The following is a 26,386-nucleotide window of genomic DNA, read 5'->3' as shown; positions in this document are numbered from 1 at the left end:
AGAAGAACTTAAGAAGTAGTTAAAGGAGCTACAGGATAAAGGTTTCATACATCCTAGTTTTTCACCATGGGGAGCCCCAGTTATATTTGTTGAGAAGAAAGATGGGACGCAGAGGATGTGTGTGGATTATCGTTCTCTTAATAAGGTAACCATCTAGAACAAGTATCCTTTGCCTAGAATTGATGATCTATTCGATCAATTATGAGGTGCTTGTGTGTTCTCCAAGATTGATCTTCGCTCTGGTTGTCATCAGTTGAGGATTCGTTCATCAAACATTCCCAAGACTGCTTTTACTACTCGGTATGGATTATATGAGTACACGGTTATGTTTTTTGGATTGACTAATGCCCCTGCATACTTCATGTATATAATGAATAAGGTGTTTATGGAATATCTCGACAAGTTTGTTGTGGTCTTCATTGATGATATTCTAATCTTCTCCAAAACAGAAGCAGAACATGAAGAGCATTTGAGATTAGTCCTACAGAAACTTAGAGAACATCAACTGTATGCTAAACTAAGCAAGTGTGAGTTCTGGTTGAAGGAAGTTTCTTTTCTAGGGCATGTTATCTCTAATGGTGGAGTAGTTATGGATCCCAAGAAGGTTAGTGATGTGTTGAGTTGGAATCCACCTCAAGATGTAAGTGAAGTCCGGAGTTTCCTAGGAATGGCCGGATATTATCGGAGGTTCATTGAAGGTTTTTCTAAGATTGCCAAGCCTATGACATCTCTACTTGAGAAGAATGCTAAGTTTATATGGACTGAGCAATGCCAAGCTAGTTTTGAAGAGTTGAAGAAAAGGTTGACTACAGCTCCGGTGCTAGTACTACCAGATCTAAACAAAGAGTTTCTCCATCTACTGTGATGCATCTCGACTTGGTCTGGGTTGAGTTCTTATACAAGAAGGATGAGTAGTGGCTTATGCATCTAGGCAACTAAAGAAGCATGAACTAAATTATCCCACCCATGATTTGGAGTTAGCAGCTGTGGTTCATGCATTGAAGATTTGGAGACATTATCTTGTTGGACATAAGTGTGACATTTATATAGATCACAAGAGTTTAAAGTACATTTTCACTTAGTTAGATTTGAACTTGAGGCAACGTCTTTGGTTAGAGCTAATCAAGGATTATGATTTGGAGGTACATTATCACCCTGGCAAGGCAAATGTTGTAGCTGATGTTCTGAGTCGAAGGAGCTATGTTAATGCAGCTTTAGTAACACAGTTACCTAAGGAGTTATGTGCTAAATTCGAGCATCTTAATTTGGGAATAGTTACTAATGCAATGGAATTGGAAGTGGAACCTACACTTGAATAAGAGATCTGCAAGGGTCAGTTGGAAAATGAGAAAATCAAAGGAGATAGCAGAACTTATCACAATTGGCAAAGCACCGGGTTTTTGATTGGATGATCAGGGAATAGTGTGGTTCAGAAAGAGAATATGTGTGCCAGAGATAAAGTCCATTCGAGAGATGATTCTAAGAGAAGCTCATGACTCAGCATACTCTATCCATCCAGGTAGTTCTAAGATGTACCTAGATCTAAAGGAGAAGTACTGGTGGTATGGTTTGAAAAGAGATGTGGCTGAGTATGTAGCAATATGTGACACCTGTCAGCGAGTTAAGGCAGAACATCAAAGACCAGCATGTTTACTTCAACCTATGAAGATACCTGAGTGGAAGTGGGAAGAAGTTGGTATGGATTTCATTGTTGGATTACCACGCACTTAAAGTGGTTATGACTCAATTTGGGTAATAGTAGATCGGTTGACTAAGGTTGCTCACTTCATACCGGTCAAGACTACATATACAAGTGCAAAGTTGGATGAATTATACATGCAATGGATAGTATGCTTGCATGGAGTTCCTAAGAAGATTGTGTCAGATAGAGGTACTCAGTTTACATCCCACTTTTGGAAGAAATAACATGAGTCTATGGACACCAAGTTGAACTTCAGCTGAGCTTATCATCCACAAACTGATGGACAAATAGAGAGAACCAATCAGATCTTAGAGGATATGTTGAGAGCTTGTGCTCTACAATATGGTACCAGTTGGGATAAGAGTTTATGTTACGCTGAGTTCTCCTACAACAATAGTTACCAGAAGAGTCTCAATATGGCACCATTTGAGGCACTATATGGTAGAAAGTGCAAAACTCCATTGTTCTGGAATCAGACAGGAGAAAGTCAAGTGTTTAGACCTAAGATCCTCAAGGATGCTAAAAGGCAAGTGCAGACCATCAGGGAAAACTTAAGAGTGGCACAGTCTAGACAGAAGAGTTATGCTAACACTCGGAGAAGGGAATTGATTTTTGAAATAGGGGATTATGTCTACCTAAAAGTGTCACCTATGAGAAGTGTGAGAAGGTTTAATATGAAAGGAAAGTTAGCACCAAGGTATATTGGACCTTTCAAGATTTTAGAGAGACATGGAGAAGTAGCTTATCAGTTGGAATTGCCTGAGAGTTTGTCAGGTGTACATGATGTATTCCATGTGTCTTAATTAAAGAAGTGTTTGCGTGTACCAGAGGAGCAGATATCATTGGAAGAGCTTACAGTTAAGGAAGATCTTACATATGAGGAATTTTTGGTAAAGATTTTGGAGACGACAGAAAGAGTTACAAGGAGCCTAGTTACAAAGATGTGTAAGGTTCAATGAAATCGGTATATAGAAGATGAGGCTACTTGGGAAAGAGAAGAGGATCTGAGAAAAACCTACCCCTAGGCCGTAGCTTTTTGAGTAAACATCGTCTGAATCTCGAGGATGAGATTCATTTTAAGGGGGGTAGAATTGTAACACCCTAAAATTTGCATAACTTTGAAATAGGAGAAAATGATTAATTATGCATTTTTGTGGTCATTTGAATTTAGGAAAATAATAATTTTATTAAATTAAAATCAAATGTAGGTTCACAATCATGTGTGTGCATCCATGCTGCTGCATGTCTTTTTTGTATTGCTTGATTTGAAATTAGATTCCAAGTTGAATTGAATTTGTATTCAAAATTGACTTTGAAATTGCTTTGGAAAAAATTGGAAAAGGAAAACAAATTTCCCTTTCTCCCTTTTCGTCCGGCTTGGTTGGCCTGCTTCTGCCCGTGGTCCGCTCCTCCCACTGGCCCATCCTCTTCGACTTGCACTCCCATGGGCCGTCCCTCTCCTCCTGCTTGGGCCTGCGCCCCGCGCCTCCCTCCCGTGCCCGCTCTGCGTGGCCCAACACCGCGCGCCCGGCCCAGCCAGACGCTCGCGCCACGCGTCCTCTCTCCACCCCACTGATGCGCCAAGCCCACCCATCAGGCGCCTCTTCTACCTCCGTCTCGTGACTGGCTCAGACACCACCGTGCCGACGCCGTCCGTGTCTGGCTCCGCCACGAGCCTGTGCCGTGCCTCCCAAGACATCGCGCCTCTTAAATAGTCACCCGAACCTACGCCTCCTCCCCATCCCACCTTGCAGCAAGATTTTCATCCCCGCATGAGCATGCAGCCACCTAGCCCTAACTACCATCGTTGCCGACCACCTCACCGAGCGCTGCGCCGCCTCCGTTGATCCCCGCTCGCTTCTCTCGGTTCCCGTGAGTTCCCCACTCTCTTCTCTATCTCCCGGACTTTTCCATTCCAAAAACCGAGCACCATAGCCTCTTAACCAACGTCACTGGCGAGCTCCCTTTGTCCGGCCATGGCACTGCCGCCGCTCGATCTCACCCGCCCGATCCAATCATGGCCGCCCGTATCTAATCCGACGCCCCTAGATGAAGGATACCCCTTCGCTGACATTTTTGCAAAAACCACCTTACAAGTATTTGGGTCTTAACCCGCAGTCCAAAATGTCTTTTCAGATTTTGTTTTATTCTTTTGAAAGCGTATTTTGTTTTGGTTAAATCTAAAATATGTTTTCAGCTATTTACAGTTTTGCCACTAGATTTGTTTTGGCGATAAAATCTCCGTTTTAACTCCGATTTAATCCGTTCAACTTGCATTGGGTTCATAATTCCATAATCTACATGTTCATACTACTATTACGTAGGTTTTCAACTTTTAAAATTTGAGATTAGATTTAATCTATTATTTTACTAAAGGAAATCTTGTTTAATTCATAACTTCTTCGTTTTAGCTCTGATTTTTATGATCTTCATGTCTTTGTGATCGTAGCGAGACGTAGATTCGTTTTACAAACTTTTCATCTTGATTTTATGCTGATTGGTGTACTATTCTAATCTATAGCTTTCGTTTGCTATGCATGATTGTATGGATGCCTGTGTGGTGCTGTTTGACCTCGAGGAGACTATGAGTTTTGTGTTGGTGATCTGGAGCAACTCTTTGAAGATCAAGACCAGCAGCGATACTTTGAATTAAGGCAAGTATAATATGAGGCTCCTTGTTACCTATTCTCTTTAATGCAATCTCAATTCATATGCATGTGTTAATGAACAGCTTAGAGTCTACCTACCTTGATATTGATTATCTTATCCTTGATTTACCTATGGGTTTTGCATGTGGATAGTATGCTTAGTTTGCTCCAACTAATAATGATTAAGGAATACAATTAAAGATATATGCAATATGGTATTAAAAGATGTTTTTTAGCAACATGGAACCAAGAGGGCTAGAGCATTGGGCCTTTTTATATGGTGCTCTAGTTTCTCTCCATAAGGACTCATCTTTAAGTGACAACCCAGGACTTACAGTACAACCATGAGGACCACATGACTCTGGTCTTAGTCCAGTACCTTGCTCTTTCTAGTTTGTAGCAGTTTATCAAAAGGGCAAGAGGGGCATACCAGGCTGGGTATGGGCCTAATCCTAGGGTGTGTACTATGCTGCGTGTATCAGTGCCACTTTTGGAGATGATTCCATAACACTTGGGAGATGGAATCCTTAGCGACTGCTCCTTATTAGAATGACTGGGGAAAAACTTCATAGTGTACCCTGCCTACTCACCTTGGAAGTGTTTTGGGAGTAATTAACCCGGGCATATGGGTAACATGACTCGTGGTGAAAGTGTACAACCTCTGCGGAGTGTAAAACTAGTATATCAGCCGTGCTCACGATCTCGAGCAGCCTAGATCATTACTAAATAGTTGGTTACTTGGATAGTTTGGGTTATGATTAAAATTACTGATATCTCTAATTATTCATATTTGGGAGCCTAAGCATAACTTAGCAACTTATGATTAATAATAAAATGTGACCAACTAAAAGTGCTTACCGCAGTTCAGCCGTGTCAAGCCTTTTGAGCATGCATCCCCTCATGTTATGCTTGCTAAGCGGTAGTAGCATACGCTTGTTTTATTTCAATACTTTGGCAAAATCCCAGATGGGTACCAGATGGAGGTTCTTCAGCGGAGTTTTCCAAGAGGTGTTAGGCTTGTGATCAACTAGTTGACTATTTCTGTGGTGTTGTAGGCTTCGCCAGAAGAATAAAGTTTTAGTATATATTGTAAAGTAAGACTATGTCTTTTATAACAAATACTATAGTGCTATGTAATAAAGGCATTGTCTTTGATATTGCCCCTTCATTTGTAACTATATGTGTGAATTGCATTCTTGGGCGCACATATGGTGTGTATCTGGTTTTGTCCTTAAAACCAGGTGCTACATTCTAGCCCATGTTAACCACACCTCTTAATTGGAGGCTTTACCAACCATGCTATCGCTCGGTTCACTCATGTATTTTCTACATGCATGTATATGATTTTATACAGCTGGTCAACAACACCAACAATTTTTTTTGATTGCTCATTGTTGTATCTAGTGTGTGACTAGGCAATACTTGAATTACCCTTTGGTTCAATAGTTCATTTAGATGCTATTTATTTTATTTTTAGTTATATTATTCAAAGTTGTAAATAAGAACCCCAAAGCTATCATTTACTAGCATTAGGAACAACATTGGTATCATAGGCGGATGTGGTTGAGCTGTCAAAGCGAGCAACTGCAATTGGCTTCATAACAGGAATGATTTTTGCCTCAAGTGCTTTGGGGCATGTTTTCTCAAGGTTCCTACCCAAGAATTGGATTTTTCAGGTATCATTATTAATTGAAATAATATGTGGTTGCATCAACATTGTTGATTATTTAGTAATACAAGTAGTAAAACATGGTTTCGCAGGTGTCCGTTGTTTTGTTGATATGTTCGGTTCTCTATATGAAAATATATCTTGTGGAGACACATCCAAGAGTTCCAACATCTTCATCTTATCGGCATTCATCATTGTCATCTTTGGTTACCAGGGTTGCACAACAGCGTTGGGAATCCATCGAAGCAAACATTACTCTATTTAAAAATAGGTAATCTTCTAGAAATCAGTCAACTAAGGGATATTTAAAGACTCATGTAAATTCTAAAGCATTTAATTATCATTCCTATTTCTTGTGAAGAAAGGGAATTGACACATTTGCATTTGCATTTCTGTCAACATAAATAGGATTGTCGCAATGTCACTAGTTAAAATTTAGGGTATTTTGCTTATGCAGTCTTTACCAATAAATTAAGAATGCATAAAGTTTCATATGAGTACAAAGATATATCATGAAGGTTTGTTGTCAGGATTTATGTGAAACATTTTCCTTCATTGTTGAAGGTACTAAAGGAATAAATAGTATAATTGCCTCATGGGTTAAAGAGAGTAAATACAATTCTACTTCCCATGTATGGAAACAATGATGCCCCTGACAAGCAAGTTTTGAAGTTAGCTACAATAGCTAATATAATTCTTCATGAATTTTCTTGTGTTGTTTTGTTTGTAGTGAATCACTTAGGCGAATAGTATATGTTGACTTCTTCAATAAATTGGGCATGAGTGGAATTATTGATGTTCGATTGGTAATAACTTCTATCACTTGTACTATATGATATGGTGTTTGAAATTATGTGGTTTGAATTACAGACAAATCTAAAGATTGTTTATCATTTATATTACCTCACTTTTGCCAGTATTACTTGAAGTCTGTATTTGGCTTTGACAAGAATCAATTTTCAGAAATTTTGATGGTGGTAGACATTGGTTCCATCTTTTCTCAGGTGCTACATTAAAAGTCTTCAACCACTTCAATTAATTAAGATCCATATATTTGCAAGTGTTTGTCGTTTGTGTCAGGTTGATTGTTATTATATTTTGTGACAATGTTACTGAAATTATAGATTTTGGTCCTTCCCGTTGTGAGCCACATTATTGGTGAAAAAGGAATCATATGTGTCTCAATCTTGGCATCCATTGCTTATGTGAGTTATTGCGCCGAGACATTTTTTATATGTTTTCACTAATCTCAGCTAAATTTTTACAAACTTTGGTATATTGATGTAAGGAATCTATTTTTTTCATGCTTTGCTTTATGGTTTTGCATGGGCTTGGTGGGTATGTATTTAAGCACACACTTGCTTCAAGCAAGTGCAATTCTAAGCAAAATTATGCACACAGATCAGGGTTTAGTTGGTACAACTATGATAGTTTCCTGCATTTTCCTTGTACCTATATTGCAGGTTCCTTACTTTAGCTCTTTATTGGGTGTCATCTTTGTGATGGCCAGACCAGCTGTAAGTCCATCCTATATATCTATCCGCTAATAACTGTAACATCAAATTTCCATAGTTTGCAATTACTATATAAGAGAGGCAGTTAACCACGAACTGCTTTTTTTCCTTAGAAACAAACTCTATGTGTTATTTGATTAAATATGAATTTACTATCATGAGACGTATACAGATCCATGCAATCGTTTTGAGGGAAGTAATGCCAACTGACCAGGTATACATATAGACACCACCGATCCAAGAAGACGTATTTGATTAATCCAAGAAGACGTATTCTATCTGCAAATCAATCCTGAAAACTTTGTCTAATTTATTTATTTACTTCCATAGGGGAAGGCACAAGGTTTCATTGCGACTGTACAATCTGTAGCTATATTGCTGGCACCTCTGTTTATGAACCCACTAACCTGTGAGCAATCATTTCTCTTGTACCAATTAGGCAATTTCCTATAATGCACATGGACCCTGACCCTGTACACTGATTCCTCTTATTTTGATGCCATTCTATCCTGCACCTCTGTTTCAGCTTACTTATTTCAGAAGAAGCCATTTTCAATTGCAAAGGTTTCAGTTTCCTTGTGGCTAGTTTTGTCTTGGTTAGTCTCTTTCCTTATCTTGATATGGTAGACATGTAGCAATGAAGGATACATATAGAAATAGAATGTTAACTAAGAGATGTACTGTGATGCTTTTTTTTTTTTTTTGCAGGCAACGTCTTTATGCTTTGCTTGGATGCTGAATCCAAAAGGCAGGGACAAATGCACAGAAGTTCCAAGTTCAGACGAGCGTAATGAGGAAGCACTACAGGCACCACTACTGACTTAGAATGTACCAAAATACTCTGCAGGTTACTAGAAATTTTTTTGTGACAACCACTAACATCCTTCCCCAGACCCTGCACAGGGTGGGAGCTTTCTGCACTGGGTACATCTTTTTTTTATTTGTATCGTCCCTTTAGTTTTGTAGTGCTCTCTATGTTACTGCCGTCAGCACCATTGGTACTGTAATGACTAATGACAAAGTAGAGTTGCCACTGTTCGTGGCAAGGTTGGTCACTGATGAGCTTGTTATGTGCAAAGCCAACTACCGGTCGTTGCACCCGGATTTTTTATTTTTTAGCTTTTTTTTTAAGTTTTTCACAAATACGTTTCTGGAGGAAAGATTTTAGAATCTAGACCTTTAGCTCGGCGCCATCGATGTTGACGCCGAGCTAACACGTCTCATCTGCGGGTTGTGGGTGGCTGTTGGGTCGCCGGACGCCGGATATTTTTAATGCGACCTTGTGGACACCGCGTCGCGGTAGCAGCTTGTGGGAGGAGAGGACATGGACAGCAGATCAGACAGCTGCTCCTCCTCCTCGAGTTGTCGTCTTGTTTCTTGGATTGGGCCATGTTTAGATTGCAAGTTTTTTCACTCTCTCTTCATCACATCGAATCTTTGGACACATGCATAGAGTATTAAATATAGATAAAAAAATAACTAATTACACAGTTTGATTGTAAATTACGAGACGAATCTTTTAAGCCTAGTTAGGCCATGATTGGACAATAATTATCAAATACAAACGAAAGTGCTACAGTGCCGAATACTGATTCCTAACCTCAGTCAAAACGAGGCCTCGCTGTCTGTCGCTTCCACGCAGGAAACAGGAGGGGCGGTGTCGACAGAGACGGAGATTTCAGAAAATCTTGGGGGTACATGGCTCGCACACAATGGGAAATAACAAAATGCGTCTTGGACTTGGACGGACCCCATCGCGTCACGGTCCGGGTCATTGCCGGACGGACCCCATCGCGTCACGGTCCGGGTCATTGCCAATCTCTTTCGATGTCCCCTACATCCCGGCCCTACGCGAAACACGCCCACGGTCCATAAATTAATCATCATGATGCATCCATCGTTCGGCCTTCACCGTACTGACAGCCCAACAGGTTATGTCTGCGAATGGGCCTATGGTCAGTCTAGTGGGACGCTATCCCCCGGGTTCAAACCCCGGTGATCGCACATTTTTCTGAAAATTTTTCAGAATTTTCAAGGTACACGCATGTAACACCCTAAATTTTACAACAATTTAAAATAGGGGAAATTGATTTATTAAGCATTTTTATGAGCATTTAAATTTAGGAAGAATAATAAAGTTTATCAAATTAAAATTGAATATAGGTTAACAACAATGAATGTGCATTCATGCTGCTGCATATTAATTTTTGGAATTGTTTGATTTGAACTCAAGTTTGAACTTGATTTGAATTTTGCCTTCAAAATTGCTTTGAAAAGAAATTGGAAAAAAAAAGAATAAAATCCCTCCTCCTTCCTCTTTTTGGCCCGTAGGCCGCTGCTCACCCTTTTGCCTCCGCTCGGACCGAAGTCCAAGTCCAGCTCGGCCTGCTTATCTCCTTCCTAGGCCGCTGCACTCTTCGCTCGGGCGCGAAGCCCAGCGCTCCTTTTCCTCAGCGCCAGCCCAAGCCGGCTCTTCCTTTGCGTATCGCGCGGCCCAGCTTCGCCGGCCCAGCCAGACGCCGGCCGCTCCCGCAGCCCGCACGTTCCTCTCCGCCCGCTGACCGCCTGGGCCCAGCTGTCGGACTCTCCTCCTTCCTCCTCTGTCTCGTGTCCCAGTCGGACACCGCGCCGACGCCGCCGAGTCCGGAGCTGCTACAACCTCCGAGATGGCGTGCCGCTCAAGTATTCCTCCCCATAAATAGCACCTGCCCCCCTCCTTTGTCTCCTATCTCATCTGCCGTTCGGATTTTTCGCCCAAGCAGTCGCTGCCGAGCAACGCTCTAGCGCCGCCGCCGACCACCGCTGTCCACCGAGGGCCGCGCCGCTGTCGTCGTTTCCCGCTCGCGTATTCCTGTTCGAGTGAGATCCCCATCCCTTCCTCTCTCTCCCTGTACTTTTCTTTCATCGAATCGTGCCTTTGAAGCCGAGTACCGCAAGCTCCAGAAGCCGGCCATGGCGCCGCCGAGCTCACTGCCGCCGGCACTGTTCCGGTTGGATTCCTCTCTCTTCCGCCAGATCAATTTTCAGCCGTCAATTTCTAATCCAGCGGTGTAGATTGAAGGATACCCCTTCGATCGGAATTTTGCGCATGAGTCCTTATAAATAGTTCAGTGTTAACCCGCAGTCCAAACGTTTTTACAGATTACGTTTCTTTCTTTCGAAAGCGTATTTTCGTTCGGTTGGACTGAAATACGTTTTCAGTTATTTACAGTTTTGCCATTCAACTTGTTTTAGCCATAAAATCTTCGTTTTAACTCCGATTTGATCCGTTCAAGTTGAGTTAGGTTCATAATTAAGTGATCTACATATTCATGCTACTGTAAAGTAGATTTCCAACTTCTAAAATTCGGGCTTAGATTTAATTTATTATTTTGCTATAGGAAAACTTGTTTAATTCATAACTTTTCTGTTTTAGATCCGATTTTTGTGATCTTCGCGTCTGTGTGTTCGTAGCGAGACGTAGATTTGTTTTCTAAACTTGTCATCTTGATTCTTTGCTGTTGGTGTACTGTTCTAATCTGTAACCTTGTTTGCTTTGCATGATTGCTCCTGGATGATTGTATGCTGCCGTGGTTATTGAGTATAGACGGTGAGCAGTTCGTGGGAGATCAAGGGTACAACTTTGACGAGTAGGACCAGCAGGAGTACTTTGCTCAAGGCAAGTATAGCATGGGATCATCATTGTTTCCTATTCACTTAAATTCATTAAATTCATGTTGCATGTGTCATCTTGTTAGGAATTTCCTAGAATTGGACTATTGCCTTGTCACCTATGGATTATGCATTTGGGTAGCTTTGCTAGAGCTCAATTAAACCATGATCATGTAACTTGACTAATGGTATATGCAATAAACATTAAAATATAATTTTTAGCAACATGGAAATAGAGGGCTGGAGTGTTTAGCTACTTTCTAAATGCTTCAGATTCCTCTCCCTAAGGACTTATCTGTAAGTGATCATCCGGGACTTATAGTACAGCTGTGAGGGCTACATGGCTCTGGCTTTAGCTCAGTATAAGGACTTTTTCTAGCTTGTTAGTGGTTACCTTCATTGGCGTAAGAATGGCTTGATAAATCGGGTATAGAGCGGCCTCTATCTCTATGTGTATAGGCTGCGTGTTAATGTGCCATCGGGAAGGGGGGCTCTACATTTGTTTGCCGAGTTAATCTAATGGCCCTAACTTGTTAGACGAACCTTTGAAAGGCTTCATAGTGACCCCAGCCTGCTCACCTTGGAAGCGTTTTGGGAGTAATTAACCCAGGCATATGGGTATCACGACTCACAGTGAAAGTGTACAACCTCTGCAGAGTGTAAAACTGGTATATCAGTCATGCTCACGGTCACGAGCGGCATTGGAACATTTATGGAATAGATGAACATTAAGTAATATTTGTTTATGCTATTCAGTATTCATGTTTACATTTGATCATGTGTTTTGCATTGGGAATTGAAACAACTTGTTGCTACTCTTAAGCTAAAATTATGACAACTAAAAGCTGCACGCTGTTAAACCTGTGTCAAGCCTTTGAGCCTCATGAACCCCGTGTTACACTTGTTGAGTACGACATGTACTTACGCTTGTTTATTTTCATTATTTGGATAAAAATCCCGGATAGATAACAGATGACTTTGGGTATGATGATTTTCCTGATGACTACCAGACTTGTGGTCAACCAGTCGACGTCCCTGTGAAATGGAGCTTCTGCGAGAGATCTTTTTATTACCTTCGCTATATTTGTGTGATAACTCTGTCTTATTCGTGATATAATAAACATTGGTGATGATACTATTTATAATTTGTCGGCTTATGTGTGTGACTGATCTCTGGGCGCACATAAGGTTTTGCACTCCATTTTATCCTTAAAATTGGGTGTGCGCATTCTGTGGTACTACGCGTTTCTCGCGCACTGGAGGCTTATGAGCTGTCTGATGTTGTTTTGTTGTGAGAGAAAAACACTGTATCATAGCTAATAAGCATGGCTGATACGATAAACGAACATGGTGATAGTGTGCGACACAGCTGTGTATGTATGGCGCCGGGGTAGTCGCCCAAAAATGACGACGACGTTCCCTAATCTCTTTACAAGTAGAACAAAAGCGATAACACATCAATTTGCAGACGTAACGCCATACGTAAGATTGTAGTTGCACCGATCAGCATATATATCCTCCGCGTTTGATAGGCCAAACGTACCGTCAAAGCATGCGCGGTGCGCGCGAGAAATGGACACGTCTGATCAGCCTCTGAGGCCGCCCGGCGGCGCGTAACGTATGCATGCATGCATGCATACGTCCACGACGCGCGTATAACTACAAGGTCGTGTAGCTTCGACCCATTCCGTAGACCAACCGTAGTTCGTATGATGGAGGACAGTGTCCCAATGCGGAACCAACCTATAGCGAGACACACGACCGTTCGTGGGTCAGTCGGTCAGTCCAAGTCAGAGCACAAAACCCGGTACGGCACGCTGCATCTGGATACATACCGCCGAGGTGAAAATGGGTGGGTGCCACTGCCACACAGCACACAGCACAGCAGTCAGCAGCACGTACTGGGACGGACACTGACGTACGTGCCTTCAACTCGCTCCCTCCGCATCAGCTTCCATTCTGGTGCGCGCAGGAGTACCCTCTCTACCGCTGTGTCGTGTGACGTGTCTCGGTGTCCGCATGCATACCGAATTTTTGGGCGACGTGTCACCCCACGCTCGGCGCCATACATCTTGGCGCTAAGCTCGGTGCCAGAGTCGACGGCGCCAAACTCAGCGCCAGAGTCGACGGCGCCGAGATGCCTGCCAAATCAGCGTCACGTCAGCGTCGAGTCCAAGAGCTCGGCGCCAGGGACGCTAGCGTCGAGACGTGTTAGCTCGGCGCCATCCAGGTTCTGAAATCTTTTCTCAAAGGACGTATTTGTGAAAAACTTTCAAAAAAAAGGCTAAAAAATAAAAAATTCTATCGTTGCACCGATGACTTGTAGGACACATGCAGACGACGATCGGCCAAATTCATGCTCTTTGTCTAAACATTATATATTTAAAATCAGATGGAGTATTACTTTACATAGGCCTTGACATTAGGGTCATGAGGGAGGCCTTTTTGTCCATTTGGAAAGTTTTCTTGACACACAATTGAGCCGTCTTCCACCTCTCTCTCTCTCACACACACACACACACTTCACTTGGTGCTGCCCCTGTTCTCATATTAACTACCTGCTTGAGTTTTGTTTTCAATAATTTCCAGAGTCTGAAAGCTACGCAGGTACTACGCGATCATGACTGCAACAGGAGAACACAGTAGGACTAAAAAGAGCCAGCCATGCCAAGAGGGCCCAAATAATAAACAAGATAAGGAGATGCGATATTTGATTGCGCGCAAACAACGCGACGATATGGGATGCGTATTCTACTATTCTTTGATCCGATATTTCTGGCCTATCATTTTCACAGCTCACTTCACCTTATCATTTTCTCTCCTTTTATAAAACTTTTTTAAGTGAAGCTGATATGATGGTGCCTGACACGAAGTGCTCTCACAGCCGGTTGCCTACCGGCTTGCAAGTTGCAATTGCAACCAACAGGCAACAGCCAAGAAGAGGCCGGGCGGCCGGCCGGAGTGGAAGGAGATGAGAGCTTTTGGAGGCGGCGAGGTGGCGATGAGGCCGCCGGTGTTGCACCTGATCGTGGGACTGATGCTCTACCTGGTCGCCGAGGCGATGACCGTGCCGGCTCTCGTCGACAAGGTCACCGCTGTGCTCTGCACCGCCGCCGACGGCAGATCGTGCCCGGAGGCCATCTACCTCACCGGCTTGGAGTCCTCGGTATGTGCTTAAATTTCCGAATTCCAAATTATCGATCTCATGTCCAAAGTAGTCATGTAGGCTGCAGTAGATTTCCAAATTCCAGGATGGTTTCTTCTTGCCATTTCTGTGCTACGATTGGTGTCCAAGGTAGTGGATGATCTCTGTTTCTGTTTCTCTCTCTTCTTTTGACTTTTGAGATGTGGACCTCTGTTTCTGGGCATCGGGCTCTGGGGCCAGCAGCCCAGCACCATTTTTCTGGACATGGTTGTTACGACACGACTAGTAATTTCACTGGTTTAGAATGGATCCACACGGAAGTGAGTGGGTTTAGGGATACATCGAGCAGCGCTCGCCATCAATCCGGACGCAGCCGGCCAGTTCGTTCTCTCCGTATCCCCCCTCTGCTCTCCCCCTTCTTCCAGATAACGTCTCTCCTACGGCTTCGTCCAACTTGGGCCGAAGTACCTGCTGTTGGGCTGGACCTTCCTCTTGGGCCTTGTCGACTGAATTGCTTCCTGGGTCAGTTCTCCATCAGTAGCTGCTTCCCCATCATCGGTGCCTCCTTCAGTTACAGGTTTCAACACCGGCGGCATCGTGACATTCCTCCCTCCTTGAGAACCGGCTTGTCCCCAAGCCGGGGCCGCCGGAAAGATCAGCTTCAACGCTTGTTCATCCTCCCAGGTAGCCAGATGAGCAGGCCACCTCGACCATTGCACCAAAATTTGATCAATGACAGTGTTGTTATGACGATGACGACGGCGTTGCAAGATTTTCAATGGATACTGAAATGCAATAGGGGTTTCAGGTATCTCAGCACAGACCTGATCAGGAGAAGTGACAGCGAGCTTGAGCTGAGATACATGAAAGACAGGATGCACACTAGAGGTTGCTGGTAAGTCCAACTTATAAGCCACATTGCCAATTTTCTGGAGAATCTTGAATGGACCAAAATATCGGAAGGATAATTTCTGATTGCGACGATGAGCCAAAGAAGTTTGAATGTAAGGCTGTAGCTTAACAAACACTGACTGACCAACAGCATAGCTTCTTTCAGTACGATTTTTATCAGCCTGATGTTTCTGGCGTTGTTGGACTCGGATCAGGTGCTGCTGCAAAACTTGCTCCATCAACCGACGATCAGACAGCCATTTCTCTAAATCAGGAATAGCACAATCCTGAAGATGATCTATACCAAAATGCTTAGGCTCATGTCCATACAATACTTCAAAAGGGGTACGATTCAGGGATGAATGATAGCTGGTGTTGTACCAAAATTCAGCCAAAGGTAACCAATCCTTCCATTTAGTTGGACAAGCATGAACAGCACATCTCAAATAGCCTTCTAAGCATTGATTGACACGCTCAGTTTGCCCATCCGTTTGCGGATGATAAGCAGTGCTCATCTGTAACTCAGTTTGAGATAGACGAAAAAGTTCCTTCCAGATAGCACTAGTAAAGATTTTGTCCCTATCCGAGATTAGAGCAGTTGGCAATCCATGCAATCGATAGATATGATCTAAATAGACCTTAGCTATTTGCAGTGCAGTGAAAGGATGAGCCAAGGCAATAAAATGGGCATATTTGGAAAACTTGTCCACCACTACAAGAATGCAGTTGCAACCTTTAGATAGAGGTAAACCTTCCACAAAATCTAGACTCACCACTTGCCAAGCATGTGAAGGCACAGGAAGAGGCTGAAGAAGTCCAGGATATTTGACTCTTTCAGATTTAGCTTGTTGACAGACGAAACACTGAGATACGAAAGCCTTCACCATTGATTTGAGGCCGGGCCAAACAAACATCTTCTTGATCTTCATGTATGTAACCAGAAACCCTGAGTGACCCCCAATAGCTGAAGAATGTAAGGCTGAAATAATCTGTTGTTGCAACTGCGGACTGCTAGCAACCCAGATCTTAGATTTGTACTTAATAATACTATTGTCCAAAGAAAAATGACCTTGAGGAGAAGAAAGAACTAGTGAGGTCAACAGCTTAGAAGTGGCAGGGTGAGTCTCATAAGTTGCAGTTAACTGTTGAACCCAGACAGGTTGGGAGGTGGACAGAGCATAGAAGTCTTGGGGCACATGGTGAGTGGCTGATGGTAATCGAGAGAGAGCATCAGCTGCAGAATTCTCTGAACCTTTCTTATAAGTGATTTTATAATTCAGTCCTAGCAATTTAGTATAAGCCTTCAACTGCCAAGGTGTGGTCAATCGTTGATCAGTGAGATTCTCAAGACTCTTCTGATCAGTTTTGATATGAAATGTGGCATGTTGAAGATAAGATCTCCAATGATCTACAGCCATCAAGATAGCCAAACATTCCTTCTCATATGTTGATAAACCTTGATTTTTAGGTCCCAAAGCTTTACTGATATATGCTATAGGGTGACCCTCTTGCTGTAAGACAGCCCCAATTCCTTTAGCTGAAGCATCGATCTCTATAGTAAACACCTTAGAGAAGTCTGGCAATTGAAGAACAGGAGCAGTAGTTAAGGCTTGCTTGAGCTGATCAAAGGCAATTTGATGCATAGAAGTCCACAGAAAAACAGTGCCCTTTTTTAACAGGTCAGTCAATGGCTTTGCAATAGCACCAAAATGTTGCACAAATTTCCTATAATACCCAGCCAATCCCAGAAAACCTCTGACATCTTTCACATTTGTAGGCACAGGCCATTGTTGAACATCTTGGATTTTCTTGGGATCTGTAGCAACACCATCACCACTAATAATGTGTCCCAAATACTTGAGCTGTTGCTGGGCAAATGAGCATTTGGACAGTTTTATTCGAATGCCATGCTGCTGCAAAAGCTGAAACACTTGGTGAAGGATCTGGAGATGACTATCCCAAGTAGATGCATAGACCAATATGTCATCAATAAAGACAACTACACCTTTCCTGAGTAATGGTGCCAAGATATAATTCATGGTCTGTTGAAATGTGGCTGGCCCCCCTGTGACTCCATATGGCATAACTGTATACTCGTAATGGCCGTGGTGCGTCTGAAAGGCTGTCTTATATTGATCAGAGTCTTCCATCAGGATCTGATGATATCCAGCTGTCATATCCAGACTAGTGAACCGCTTGGCTCCAGTCAATTCATCCAGAATTTCATCAATTACAGGTAAAGGAAACTTGTTTTTGACTGTCAAGGCATTCAGTTTTCTATAGTCCACACACATGCGCCAATCTCCAGTTTTCTTCTTAACTAGCAGCACTGGAGAAGCAAAAGGACTGTTGCTCTCCCGAATTAAACCATTCTGCAACAGTTCTTGCACTTGCTTTTCGATTTCATCCTTCTGTGCTGGATTATAACGATAGGGCCTTAACCGAAAAGGTTGAGCTCCAGGAACTAATGGAATTGTGTGATTGATGTGTCGTTTTGGTGGCAAGCCCATAGGTTTAGCAAACAACTCTTCATACTGAGTTATTAAGGCATGGAGGTCAGCAGGCCAACTGCTGGATATAGACTGAGGCTCTAATTGGAACATTTCCAAAATACACCACAGTTGATCATTTGAACACAGCTCCATAACTTTAGATGCAGTAATAGTGGGACATTGGTGCAAATTGGGCTGCAATCCAGTCAACTGAATCTTCTGACCAGCATGATTGAAGGAAAGCCACTTGTTTCTCCAATGAATTTCCATAGGACTGTGTTTGCTCAACCAATCCATACCAAATATGATGTCATAACACTGCAAGGGTAATATCTTCAGATTGACCACAAAATTATGACCTTGGATAATCACTGGACAATTAACCAACTCATGAGTGCACTGTAATAAGGTACCATTTGCCACTCTGATTTGAACAGGGTCAAGCAATGGAGTCCAATTGGGAAGGCAACTAGCCAAAGTGTGACTGATGAAGCTACTAGTACTGCCAGAATCCACTAAGAGTACTACAGCATGTTGAGACAGAGTGCCTGCTAACCGGATAGTTTGATGACAATCAGTACCTTGCACAGCAGACAAAGATAATTCCATCAAATCTTCACCGGAGTCAGAACTAAGCTTATCAGGCTCACTCTGAGAAATGGCATCTTCTTCAGGTAAGAGCTGCCATAACTCTTCCACAAGATTCAGAGCAACAGTAGTGGCACATTTATGTGCTGGATTCCACTTATCACCACATTTGAAACACAATCCTTTGGCTCTTCTATAGGACTTGATGTTCTGAAGTTTATCTTCCAACCCTGATGGTTTAGCTGGCTCAATAGGTTTTGGAGCGCCAGGTGTATGTGTTGCAGCCAGAGCTCTTGGAGGAGACATTGGTGAATAAGACACTCTTGCATAAGAACTTCAAATAGATGATCCCCCATCTGGTCGTTTGCCATCCTTGGAAGGAATATCCAGCAACACCTCTTCCTGTAACAGAGCAAGAGAACAAGCAGCATCCAAACTGGCAGGACGATGTACAAGTACTACAGAACGAATATTATCTTGCAACCCATCAATGAAACGACTAATGATGACATGAGGGCTGAAATTAGGGTCATGAGCAAGTATTTGGTGGATAAGATCATCAAATTGCTCAATATATAAGGAAACTGTGGAGGTTTGTTTGAGCCTAAAGAATTGACGGTTTAAGTGACTTTGCTGATCTCGTTCAAAGCGTTGACAAATGGTGGCACACAGTTCAGGCCAAGTAGCACGCTGAAGAATGGTTTCTACAGATTGGGACCAAAAAGCCGCAGAACCCACAAAATTCATGATGGCTAGCTTGACCCACATGTTAGGATGAATGGCATAAACGTCAAAATAGGATTCACATTGTTTTTGCCAGAGCTTTGGGTTTTTGCCATCAAACTTAGGAAACTCAATCTGAGGTATAGCTTTGGTCATGTCAAAGTGTAACTGAGATTCGGATGAACCAACATAAGGATGAGGGAAATTATGCACACCTTCGACCGGGGTAGGCATGAAGGTGGTGACCACCCCATTGCCAATGCCCCGGTGACTGGTTTCAACGCCGGCGCCAATAGGCTGTTGTGTGGCCCCAGAAGGAGCCGTATGCTGACGAAGAGCCGCGGACTTTGTGAGATCAATGGTCTCCATGTCGTGGACGCGCGAAGCTGCCGCGGTTGGTGGGGGTTGTGCCACAAGCTGGTCCATCTTGTGCTGCAGATTGACGACCGAGTGATGAAGTTCGTCAACCTTGGCATCGATCTGCGGACGCCACACGCCCACATCCTGAAGTACAACGAGATTATCGTTGAGTGTGCGCTGAATTGAAGTGTTCTGAACTTGCAACTCCTTCAGCATCTGGGTCAGGTCACTGAGTTGAGATTCCATCTGGATGAAGCGCTTCTGGTCTCGAGTTTGATACTGAGGGCGAAGCAAATACTCTGGGACTGCCGCCAGAATGGATCCAGAAACAGGAAACGCTCGAACAGGGCTAACTCAAGGAAATCCGTGTGCTCGTTCGGGGAACGAATGCCGACCAACTCAACCTCGGCACGGACCTATGGATCCTCGCGATCAACGCTACGAAAGCGAATCACAGAGGAGAGCCTGCCGTCGGGGATCACGAGTCCAGATCGAGGCAAACGAACCGAGAACGGAGACGCACCTGGAAACGAGAACGAGATCACCGCCGCCGGACGCCCGCGGAATCGAGTGACCTCCGATACCAATTGTTACGACACGACTAGTAATTTCACTGGTTTAGAATGGATCCACACGGAAGTGAGTGGGTTTAGGGATACATCGAGCAGCGCTCGCCATCAATCCGGACGCAGCCGGCCAGTTCGTTCTCTCCGTATCCCCCCTCTGCTCTCCCCCTTCTTCCAGATAACGTCTCTCCTACGGCTTCGTCCAACTTGGGCCGAAGTACCTACTGTTGGGCTGGACCTTCCTCTTGGGCCTTGTCGACTGAATTGCTTCCTGGGTCAGTTCTCCATCAGTAGCTGCTTCCCCATCATCGGTGCCTCCTTCAGTTACAGGTTTCAACACCGGCGGCATCGTGACAATGGTCACCGTAGGTTTCCGGCCGTTCCGTCAGAAAATTTAGACGAATCTGAACTGCACATCTCAAATTGGAAGGCTACAAACTCAGATGTTGGAGGCCCCTTGGGTGTTGTATAAACATGTACCTTAATTTTCGTTTCTACAAGGACAAAGCACTTGCACGGAGTTTCAACAAGACAAATTCAAGTTCACAAATCACAACTTCAAAAGGTAATTGTGGAGATGTAGAAATCATGCGATGTTCAGTTAGTACTATGTGCTGTTGAGCACCTTGCCCACCAATCCAAGTGAAGAGATACTCCATCATTTTGTTGAAGCTATGACCACCAAACCAAAAAAGCACCATTACTAGTGATGTCACACCCAGGCACAAAGGGCGGTGTAGACCTACAAGACTTTGGGTGCAACTGGGCATTTGTATGCTAGGCAAAACTTTTTCTAACTTCGATGTTGATGATCTTTGACTCTATGGAAAGTTTGTTACGAGTTCTATGAGATTTATTGAAATTCATCCCATTTGACCACGTCAAAATTTAAGGGATAAATAATCCAATTTTGCTTCGGTGGCTTTACCCTTGATGTGTCCATGAAACCTAACCTTTCACATTATTCTTAGCAAAAACATGTTCATCCAACTTACTATATTTCCATTAATCACAAAATAAGATATGTGCCCCTAAATGGTGGCATTTTCATTAAGGCAGTGAATACTTGTCTGATCATCTTTTGCTCAAATGCAGGTAGCAGGGATTTTCAGAATTATAGGATTTCCTTTCATAGGCCAGCTAGCCGATGAATATGGCCGGAAGCCTCTCCTCCTCCTCACTGCCTTCACCACCATAATCCCTTTTGGTATTTTTGTCTTTGTCCTGTATCCTGCCCTCAATGCGTGGGTTTAATTTTTACTCACTAGGCCATAGTACCATACCATACCATTCACGCTAGATGCTACCTGTATGGTTTGAGTATTACTTAGTCTATTCGTTGCATGTTTGAATCCTTCAGATATACTTAATTGTCAGTAATATATTACACTATTTGCACTGGATACTAATTATTAATTGCGTTTTTATGCATGTAGCTGTGCTTGCGTGGAATAATTCAAGGACTGCTGTATATGTCTACCTTATTCTCCGTTGTACCTTTTCATTCTTGATTGGTGAAGGAACCATATTGTTCCTTACGGTTGCATATACGGTGAGAACTATTGCAATTTTCTTGTCTTTGTGGGAACAAACTGCATTGTTCGTTCAACTGCTGCTAGTTGTGCATCATCATGTTTTTCAAGGGCATTCACTAGCTATGCTATTTCACAAATGAACTCTTCATATCATGCTGACTACATGGAACAAATTAGTTGACAACATCTCTCATGACAAATAACCGCTCAAACTAAATATTTACTTTTATTCTGAAATGAGTTTATAAGAAGTGGGCCTAGCTCAACTAGTTGGTGTGGGGATGTGCGGTCATGCATCCCAACATAGGTTCGAGTCTTATTCAACTCAAAATTTGGTTCCTATTTATTTCTTAAAAATGAAAAACCTTCTAGTTCCACCTAGCTTGGTCTCATCTTTTCTAAAAAAAATAAGTTTGGAAGATTATATAATATCCCACAGAATAACTCCATGGTTCCACAATATTCCATTGATGCTAGGCTGACATCTAGGCCTAGATCCCAAGATCCCACATGTCATCCTAACATGAAGTGATATTCAGCGGTATGTAGTAGATTTATATAGTAAGCTTCCAAAGTTTATCATTCATTTATTTGTATTAGAGCACAACAAAATTGTAGGCTGCTTCACTGGCATTCACTACTACATAAACCACTTTTTTCGGACATTCAACCTGGCTGTGTATTTACGAGCCACTCGTAGCTTTGGAAGGTTCTCCTTATGTAAACCATCTATGAAAATGAAATGAATTCCAGAATCCAGAGATGGTCCACATATAGGTACCTCATGTGGAAATGACATTTCATATGTAGTTCCTTATGTGAGCCATCTTTAGAAATTGTTCCACTTCCTCCAAACATTTTGTCATTTTGTATATTTTTAATTAATTGAGTTGAACAAAGGGATGAATCGCCAAACTCAAGTTAACTAAAAGAAAAGATAAAAAAGACACATTTTTAGAGGAAATGGAACCAGAGGTGGTTCACATAAGGAACCTCTGACTACATGTGAGTATGTGACAACCATTTCTTCACAAGGTTGAAAAAGTAAAGCTTATCCTATTCTGCGTAGTAACAATTCTATGGTTGGATAGTAAGAAGGGATCACCCAAGGGGGAAGGTCATGCATTTCAATATCCTAGTAACCTCACGCGGGCATATTTTGCACAAAAAAATGTGTGTCGCACAACCGTGCTATTGGCCATTAGGGTCAGCCAAGGCGCAGACCTTTTTTTTCATTTTTTTTACTTTTTTATTACAGGATTTTATAGTTGGTTTTTCACTTTTCCCCTTTGGAAATCCACTGATTTCTACAAGCCTTAGGTTACAGACGGTTGGATATATATGATTATTCAAAGGGGTTACCAATTGCCTGTAATTTTTTTCTAGTAGTGATTGTTTCAGGCATTTTTGAAAATAATTAATATAATAAAGTGGAACTTTTCTTATGGTACATTTATTTATCGTTTTGTGACAATGAACATATAGTGTTTCTGCTATCATAGGGAGATGTGATTGAGCCATCAAAGAGGGTGGCTGCGTTTGGCATCTTGACTGGAATTGTCTCCGGTTCAAATGCTCTGGGGGATATGTTTTCAAGGTTTTTGCCCGAGAAGTGGATTTTTCAGGTATTGCAAGTTGAAATACAAACTATTTGTAGTTGCGTCAGCATTATCGACTATCTGTAAGCTAACACACAAGCTCTATACCATGATCTTTTAGGTGTCCGTTATTTTGTTGACATTTTCCGTCCTCTACATGAAAATATATCTCATTGAGACAGTTCAAAGGGCTCCTTCTTCACCTTGTCAGCACATGTACATGCCGTTGTCATCTTTGATTGTAAGTTTATCGAAACAGAGTTGGGAATCTATCAAGGAGAACATTAACATATTTAAAAACAGGTAAACCTTTACATATATACATCACTTAGCTAGCTAGGTTAAAGAGTTAAAGGACCAAGAGATTCGTAAAATTTCTTGTAATATCCTAAAGCAAGGGTTCACCCTATTTATTGTGGAATTATGTGGATGATACACTATGCATGACAAAAAAATCATGATAACAGAAAAATACTTCTAAATACAAATTTGATTACATTATTTTTGTAGAAAAACTACAATTGTTTGTAAATAAGCTGTCAAAGGTCACTAATCTTGAACCTTGAAAATACATAAGCACCTTATATAAAGACATGGAGGGAGTACTTAGTAATAAATTGAGAATGTATATAGTTTAAGAATTTGAGTGAAATGTTTTGTCAATATTAAAAGGATTAAAAAAGGTAGGGCACCATCACATAATTGGGACCTTTGGTACAATGTTTCTAATGAGAACCTTTGATACAATGACCTTGGCTACTTTTAAAGCCAGCAAGAGTTGGCCCTACTCATTTTGTTGAAATTTTCTTTTTATTGTTTGTTTGTAGTGAACTACTCTGGCGAACCACGTATGTTTGCTTCTTCTATAAATTGGGTATTAAAGGAATTAGCGATGTCCAGTTGGTGATAATATCTCTCACTGCTACCAGATATGTTGTTTAATATTATACGGTACTTAATTTCACCTTTGTTTTCCTAGTAGTATTACTTAAAGTCAGTATTTGGCTTCAACAAGGATCAGTTCTCAGAGATTCTAATGGTTGTAGGCATTGGATCAATCTTTTCTCAGGTGCTGCTTTAAAAATTCTTAACCACTTTAAAATTTTAAATGAAGATTTTGCATGGCTTAGATTCAAGCTTTATTAATTTTGGTTTTTAATAATGTTACTCAAATTGCAGAGCTTGATCCTTCCATTTATTAGCCACAAAATTGGAGATAAAGGAATTGTATGTCTTTCACTACTCACATCTGTTGCTTATGTGAGTTATCCTACTCAACTTCCATTGAGTGTGCACTAATCACAGCTACACTATTAAAAATTTACACATTATTTCTAAATTATTTTTCAGGCTTTGCTTTATGGTGTTGCATGGGCTTGGTGGGTATGTATTAAACTCAAGCTTACCTTAGCAATTGATTTCTGTTCTAAGGGAAAAAAATGTTGCACGTACGCTGATGGGCTTACTTGATGTAACTATGAAAGGTTGCTGCATTCACCTTTTACCTATGTTGCAGGTTCCTTATTTTAGCTCTTTATTGGGCATTATTTATGTGATGGCCAAACCAGCTGTAAGTAATAATTTATATTCATCTATGCAGCAATATGACATAAGAATTTTCTTTGGTTAACAGTTAGTAGAAGGGAAGGCGTTGACTAAAGCTTTTCAGGCCAAATTTAATATTTTCAGTGCATTCCAATGATATTTCATTATTGCAAACTTACTAGCATTAAAAATATGTGAATATACAGATTTATGCTATCATTTCTTTGGAAGTACTCGCAACTGATCAGGTACATGTCCATACGCCACTTAACATGGCTTTTTTGTCAATTCAATCCTGAAACGTTTTATTATGTACATACTCTGAAATTTTGTGTTATCTGTTCGAGAGAAAAAAAAATTGTGTTATCAACTAGTTGTTTCTCTCAGGGGAAGACCCAAGGTTTTATCGCAACCGTAGAATCTGTGGCCAGAATGTTGGCACCACTTTTAATGAACCCACTAACATGTGAGCAATCACCTTTTGTATCAAATTGGAAAATTCCAGCATTTAATTTCTTAGGGACCTTACACACTACATTCTGTATTTGATCACACCTTTTTTATTTGCTCCTCTGTTTCATTTCAGCTTACTTCATTTCACAGGAAGCCCCCTTCAATTGCAAAGGTTTCAGTTTCCTTGTGGCTGCTTTGGTTTTGGTGGGTTCTTTTGCTCTCGTAGTATGATTGAAATGTGATAATAAAGTGATGCAATATATTTATATCTCTGGATTCTGGAATATGAACCACCAATAGATTCCTTCTTTGCTAAATATTTATACAGGCTACCTCCTTGTGCTTTGCTTGGACACTTAATCCCAAAAGCCAGGATAAATACCGAGAAGTTCCAAATCCAAATGACCCTGACGAGGAAGCATTGCGAGAACCACTATTATCTTGATGGCCAAAACCATGAATCCACGAAATTGAAGAAGATCTTTCAACCAAATGGAAGTCAAAAGCGCCTGTACTCATCACATTAGCTGAATTAGCCGTCAAATCCAGTATAGTGTTCGTATAGTAGATTTTGTACATACACTAGAAGGCAGCTGTAAACCTGTAACGATTGAGTGGTCTAATCATGTACTTCATTTCTGTAAATGAATTTAGAACCCAAATCAATTATTAGCATCCCCAGTGATGTACATATTGGTGATATAGCATGGCAGTATATAAATGTAATAATTTTTTTTGTAGTTGCTTTGCTTGGAGTGATGGATTCATATGTGACACTTTGAATGTGCTTATTTAGTTTGCAACATCAAGTTGATCCATATTGTGAAACTATGGCTCTAGCTAGGAGTGGATAACTTTAGAGCAAGATGATGAAGAACTCGTCCCTAGTACGTTGCAAGTTAATTAATCCTCCTCGTGCTCCTCCCATACCTCGCAAAAAACGATCTTCATCTCAAGTTACAGCGGTGACGGAGCTTACAAGGCGAGCATCGTGACCAGGGTTGATATTAGTGAGCTACAACACGTGGGTCGGGCTCCCGTACTCCTCAGGCGCTTGGGATTTGCGTGCAAATCGGGGCGGAGGGCCATGCTTGAAAGACCTGCAATCAAGATGACCACTATGCGGTAGGAATTAGCGACGTCATGGATCGCCTCTCTACTCTCTCTCTATTTTCTAAATTATAAGTTGTTCTAGTTTTTTTATATACATAACTTTAGCTATGCACCTAGTTATACATTTTGTCTACTTACATAGTAACATAAAAAATCAGAACCACTTACAACTTCGAACGGAACTTAGAATCGA

At 41.8% G+C, this 26,386-nt stretch overlaps 1 protein-coding gene and 1 long non-coding RNA gene across 10 annotated transcripts; both read left to right on the top strand.

Annotated features, from left to right (window-relative positions):
- Nucleotides 1-5,131: 5,131 nt before the first annotated feature.
- LOC136508764 (uncharacterized) lies at nt 5,132-8,584 on the top strand. 2 transcript variants are annotated; one of them, XR_010772113.1, is made up of 6 exons: nt 5,132-6,026; nt 6,112-6,290; nt 6,750-7,747; nt 7,864-7,942; nt 8,060-8,129; nt 8,242-8,584. It is a non-coding gene; the product is annotated as an uncharacterized lncRNA (long non-coding RNA). The 2 variants fall into 2 exon arrangements; XR_010772112.1 differs by having other exon boundaries at nt 6,750-7,942.
- A 5,334-nt stretch (nt 8,585-13,918) lies between these two features.
- On the top strand, nt 13,919-25,973 carry LOC136508984 (uncharacterized). 8 transcript variants are annotated; one of them, XM_066503767.1, is made up of 14 exons: nt 13,919-14,350; nt 21,045-21,156; nt 21,386-21,501; nt 22,987-23,109; nt 23,204-23,385; nt 23,910-23,985; nt 24,065-24,151; nt 24,262-24,342; nt 24,433-24,465; nt 24,599-24,652; nt 24,834-24,875; nt 25,015-25,093; nt 25,214-25,284; nt 25,381-25,577. In XM_066503767.1, the coding sequence occupies exons 1-14, from the start codon at nt 14,156-14,158 to the stop codon at nt 25,438-25,440; spliced, it is 1,311 nt and encodes a 436-aa protein (XP_066359864.1). In that variant the 5' UTR covers nt 13,919-14,155; the 3' UTR covers nt 25,441-25,577. The 8 variants fall into 8 exon arrangements, 7 of the variants coding, with proteins under 7 accessions (XP_066359864.1, XP_066359867.1, XP_066359865.1 ...); XR_010772172.1 differs by having other exon boundaries at nt 13,920-14,350; nt 25,231-25,284; nt 25,409-25,493; XM_066503766.1 differs by having other exon boundaries at nt 13,925-14,350; nt 25,409-25,961.
- The last annotated feature ends 413 nt before the right edge of the window (nt 25,974-26,386 follow it).

This window comes from Miscanthus floridulus, chromosome 15 (assembly GCF_019320115.1).
Source record: "Miscanthus floridulus cultivar M001 chromosome 15, ASM1932011v1, whole genome shotgun sequence".
NCBI lineage: Eukaryota > Viridiplantae > Streptophyta > Magnoliopsida > Poales > Poaceae > Miscanthus > Miscanthus floridulus.
This window is presented reverse-complemented; position numbering and strand designations above follow the sequence as displayed.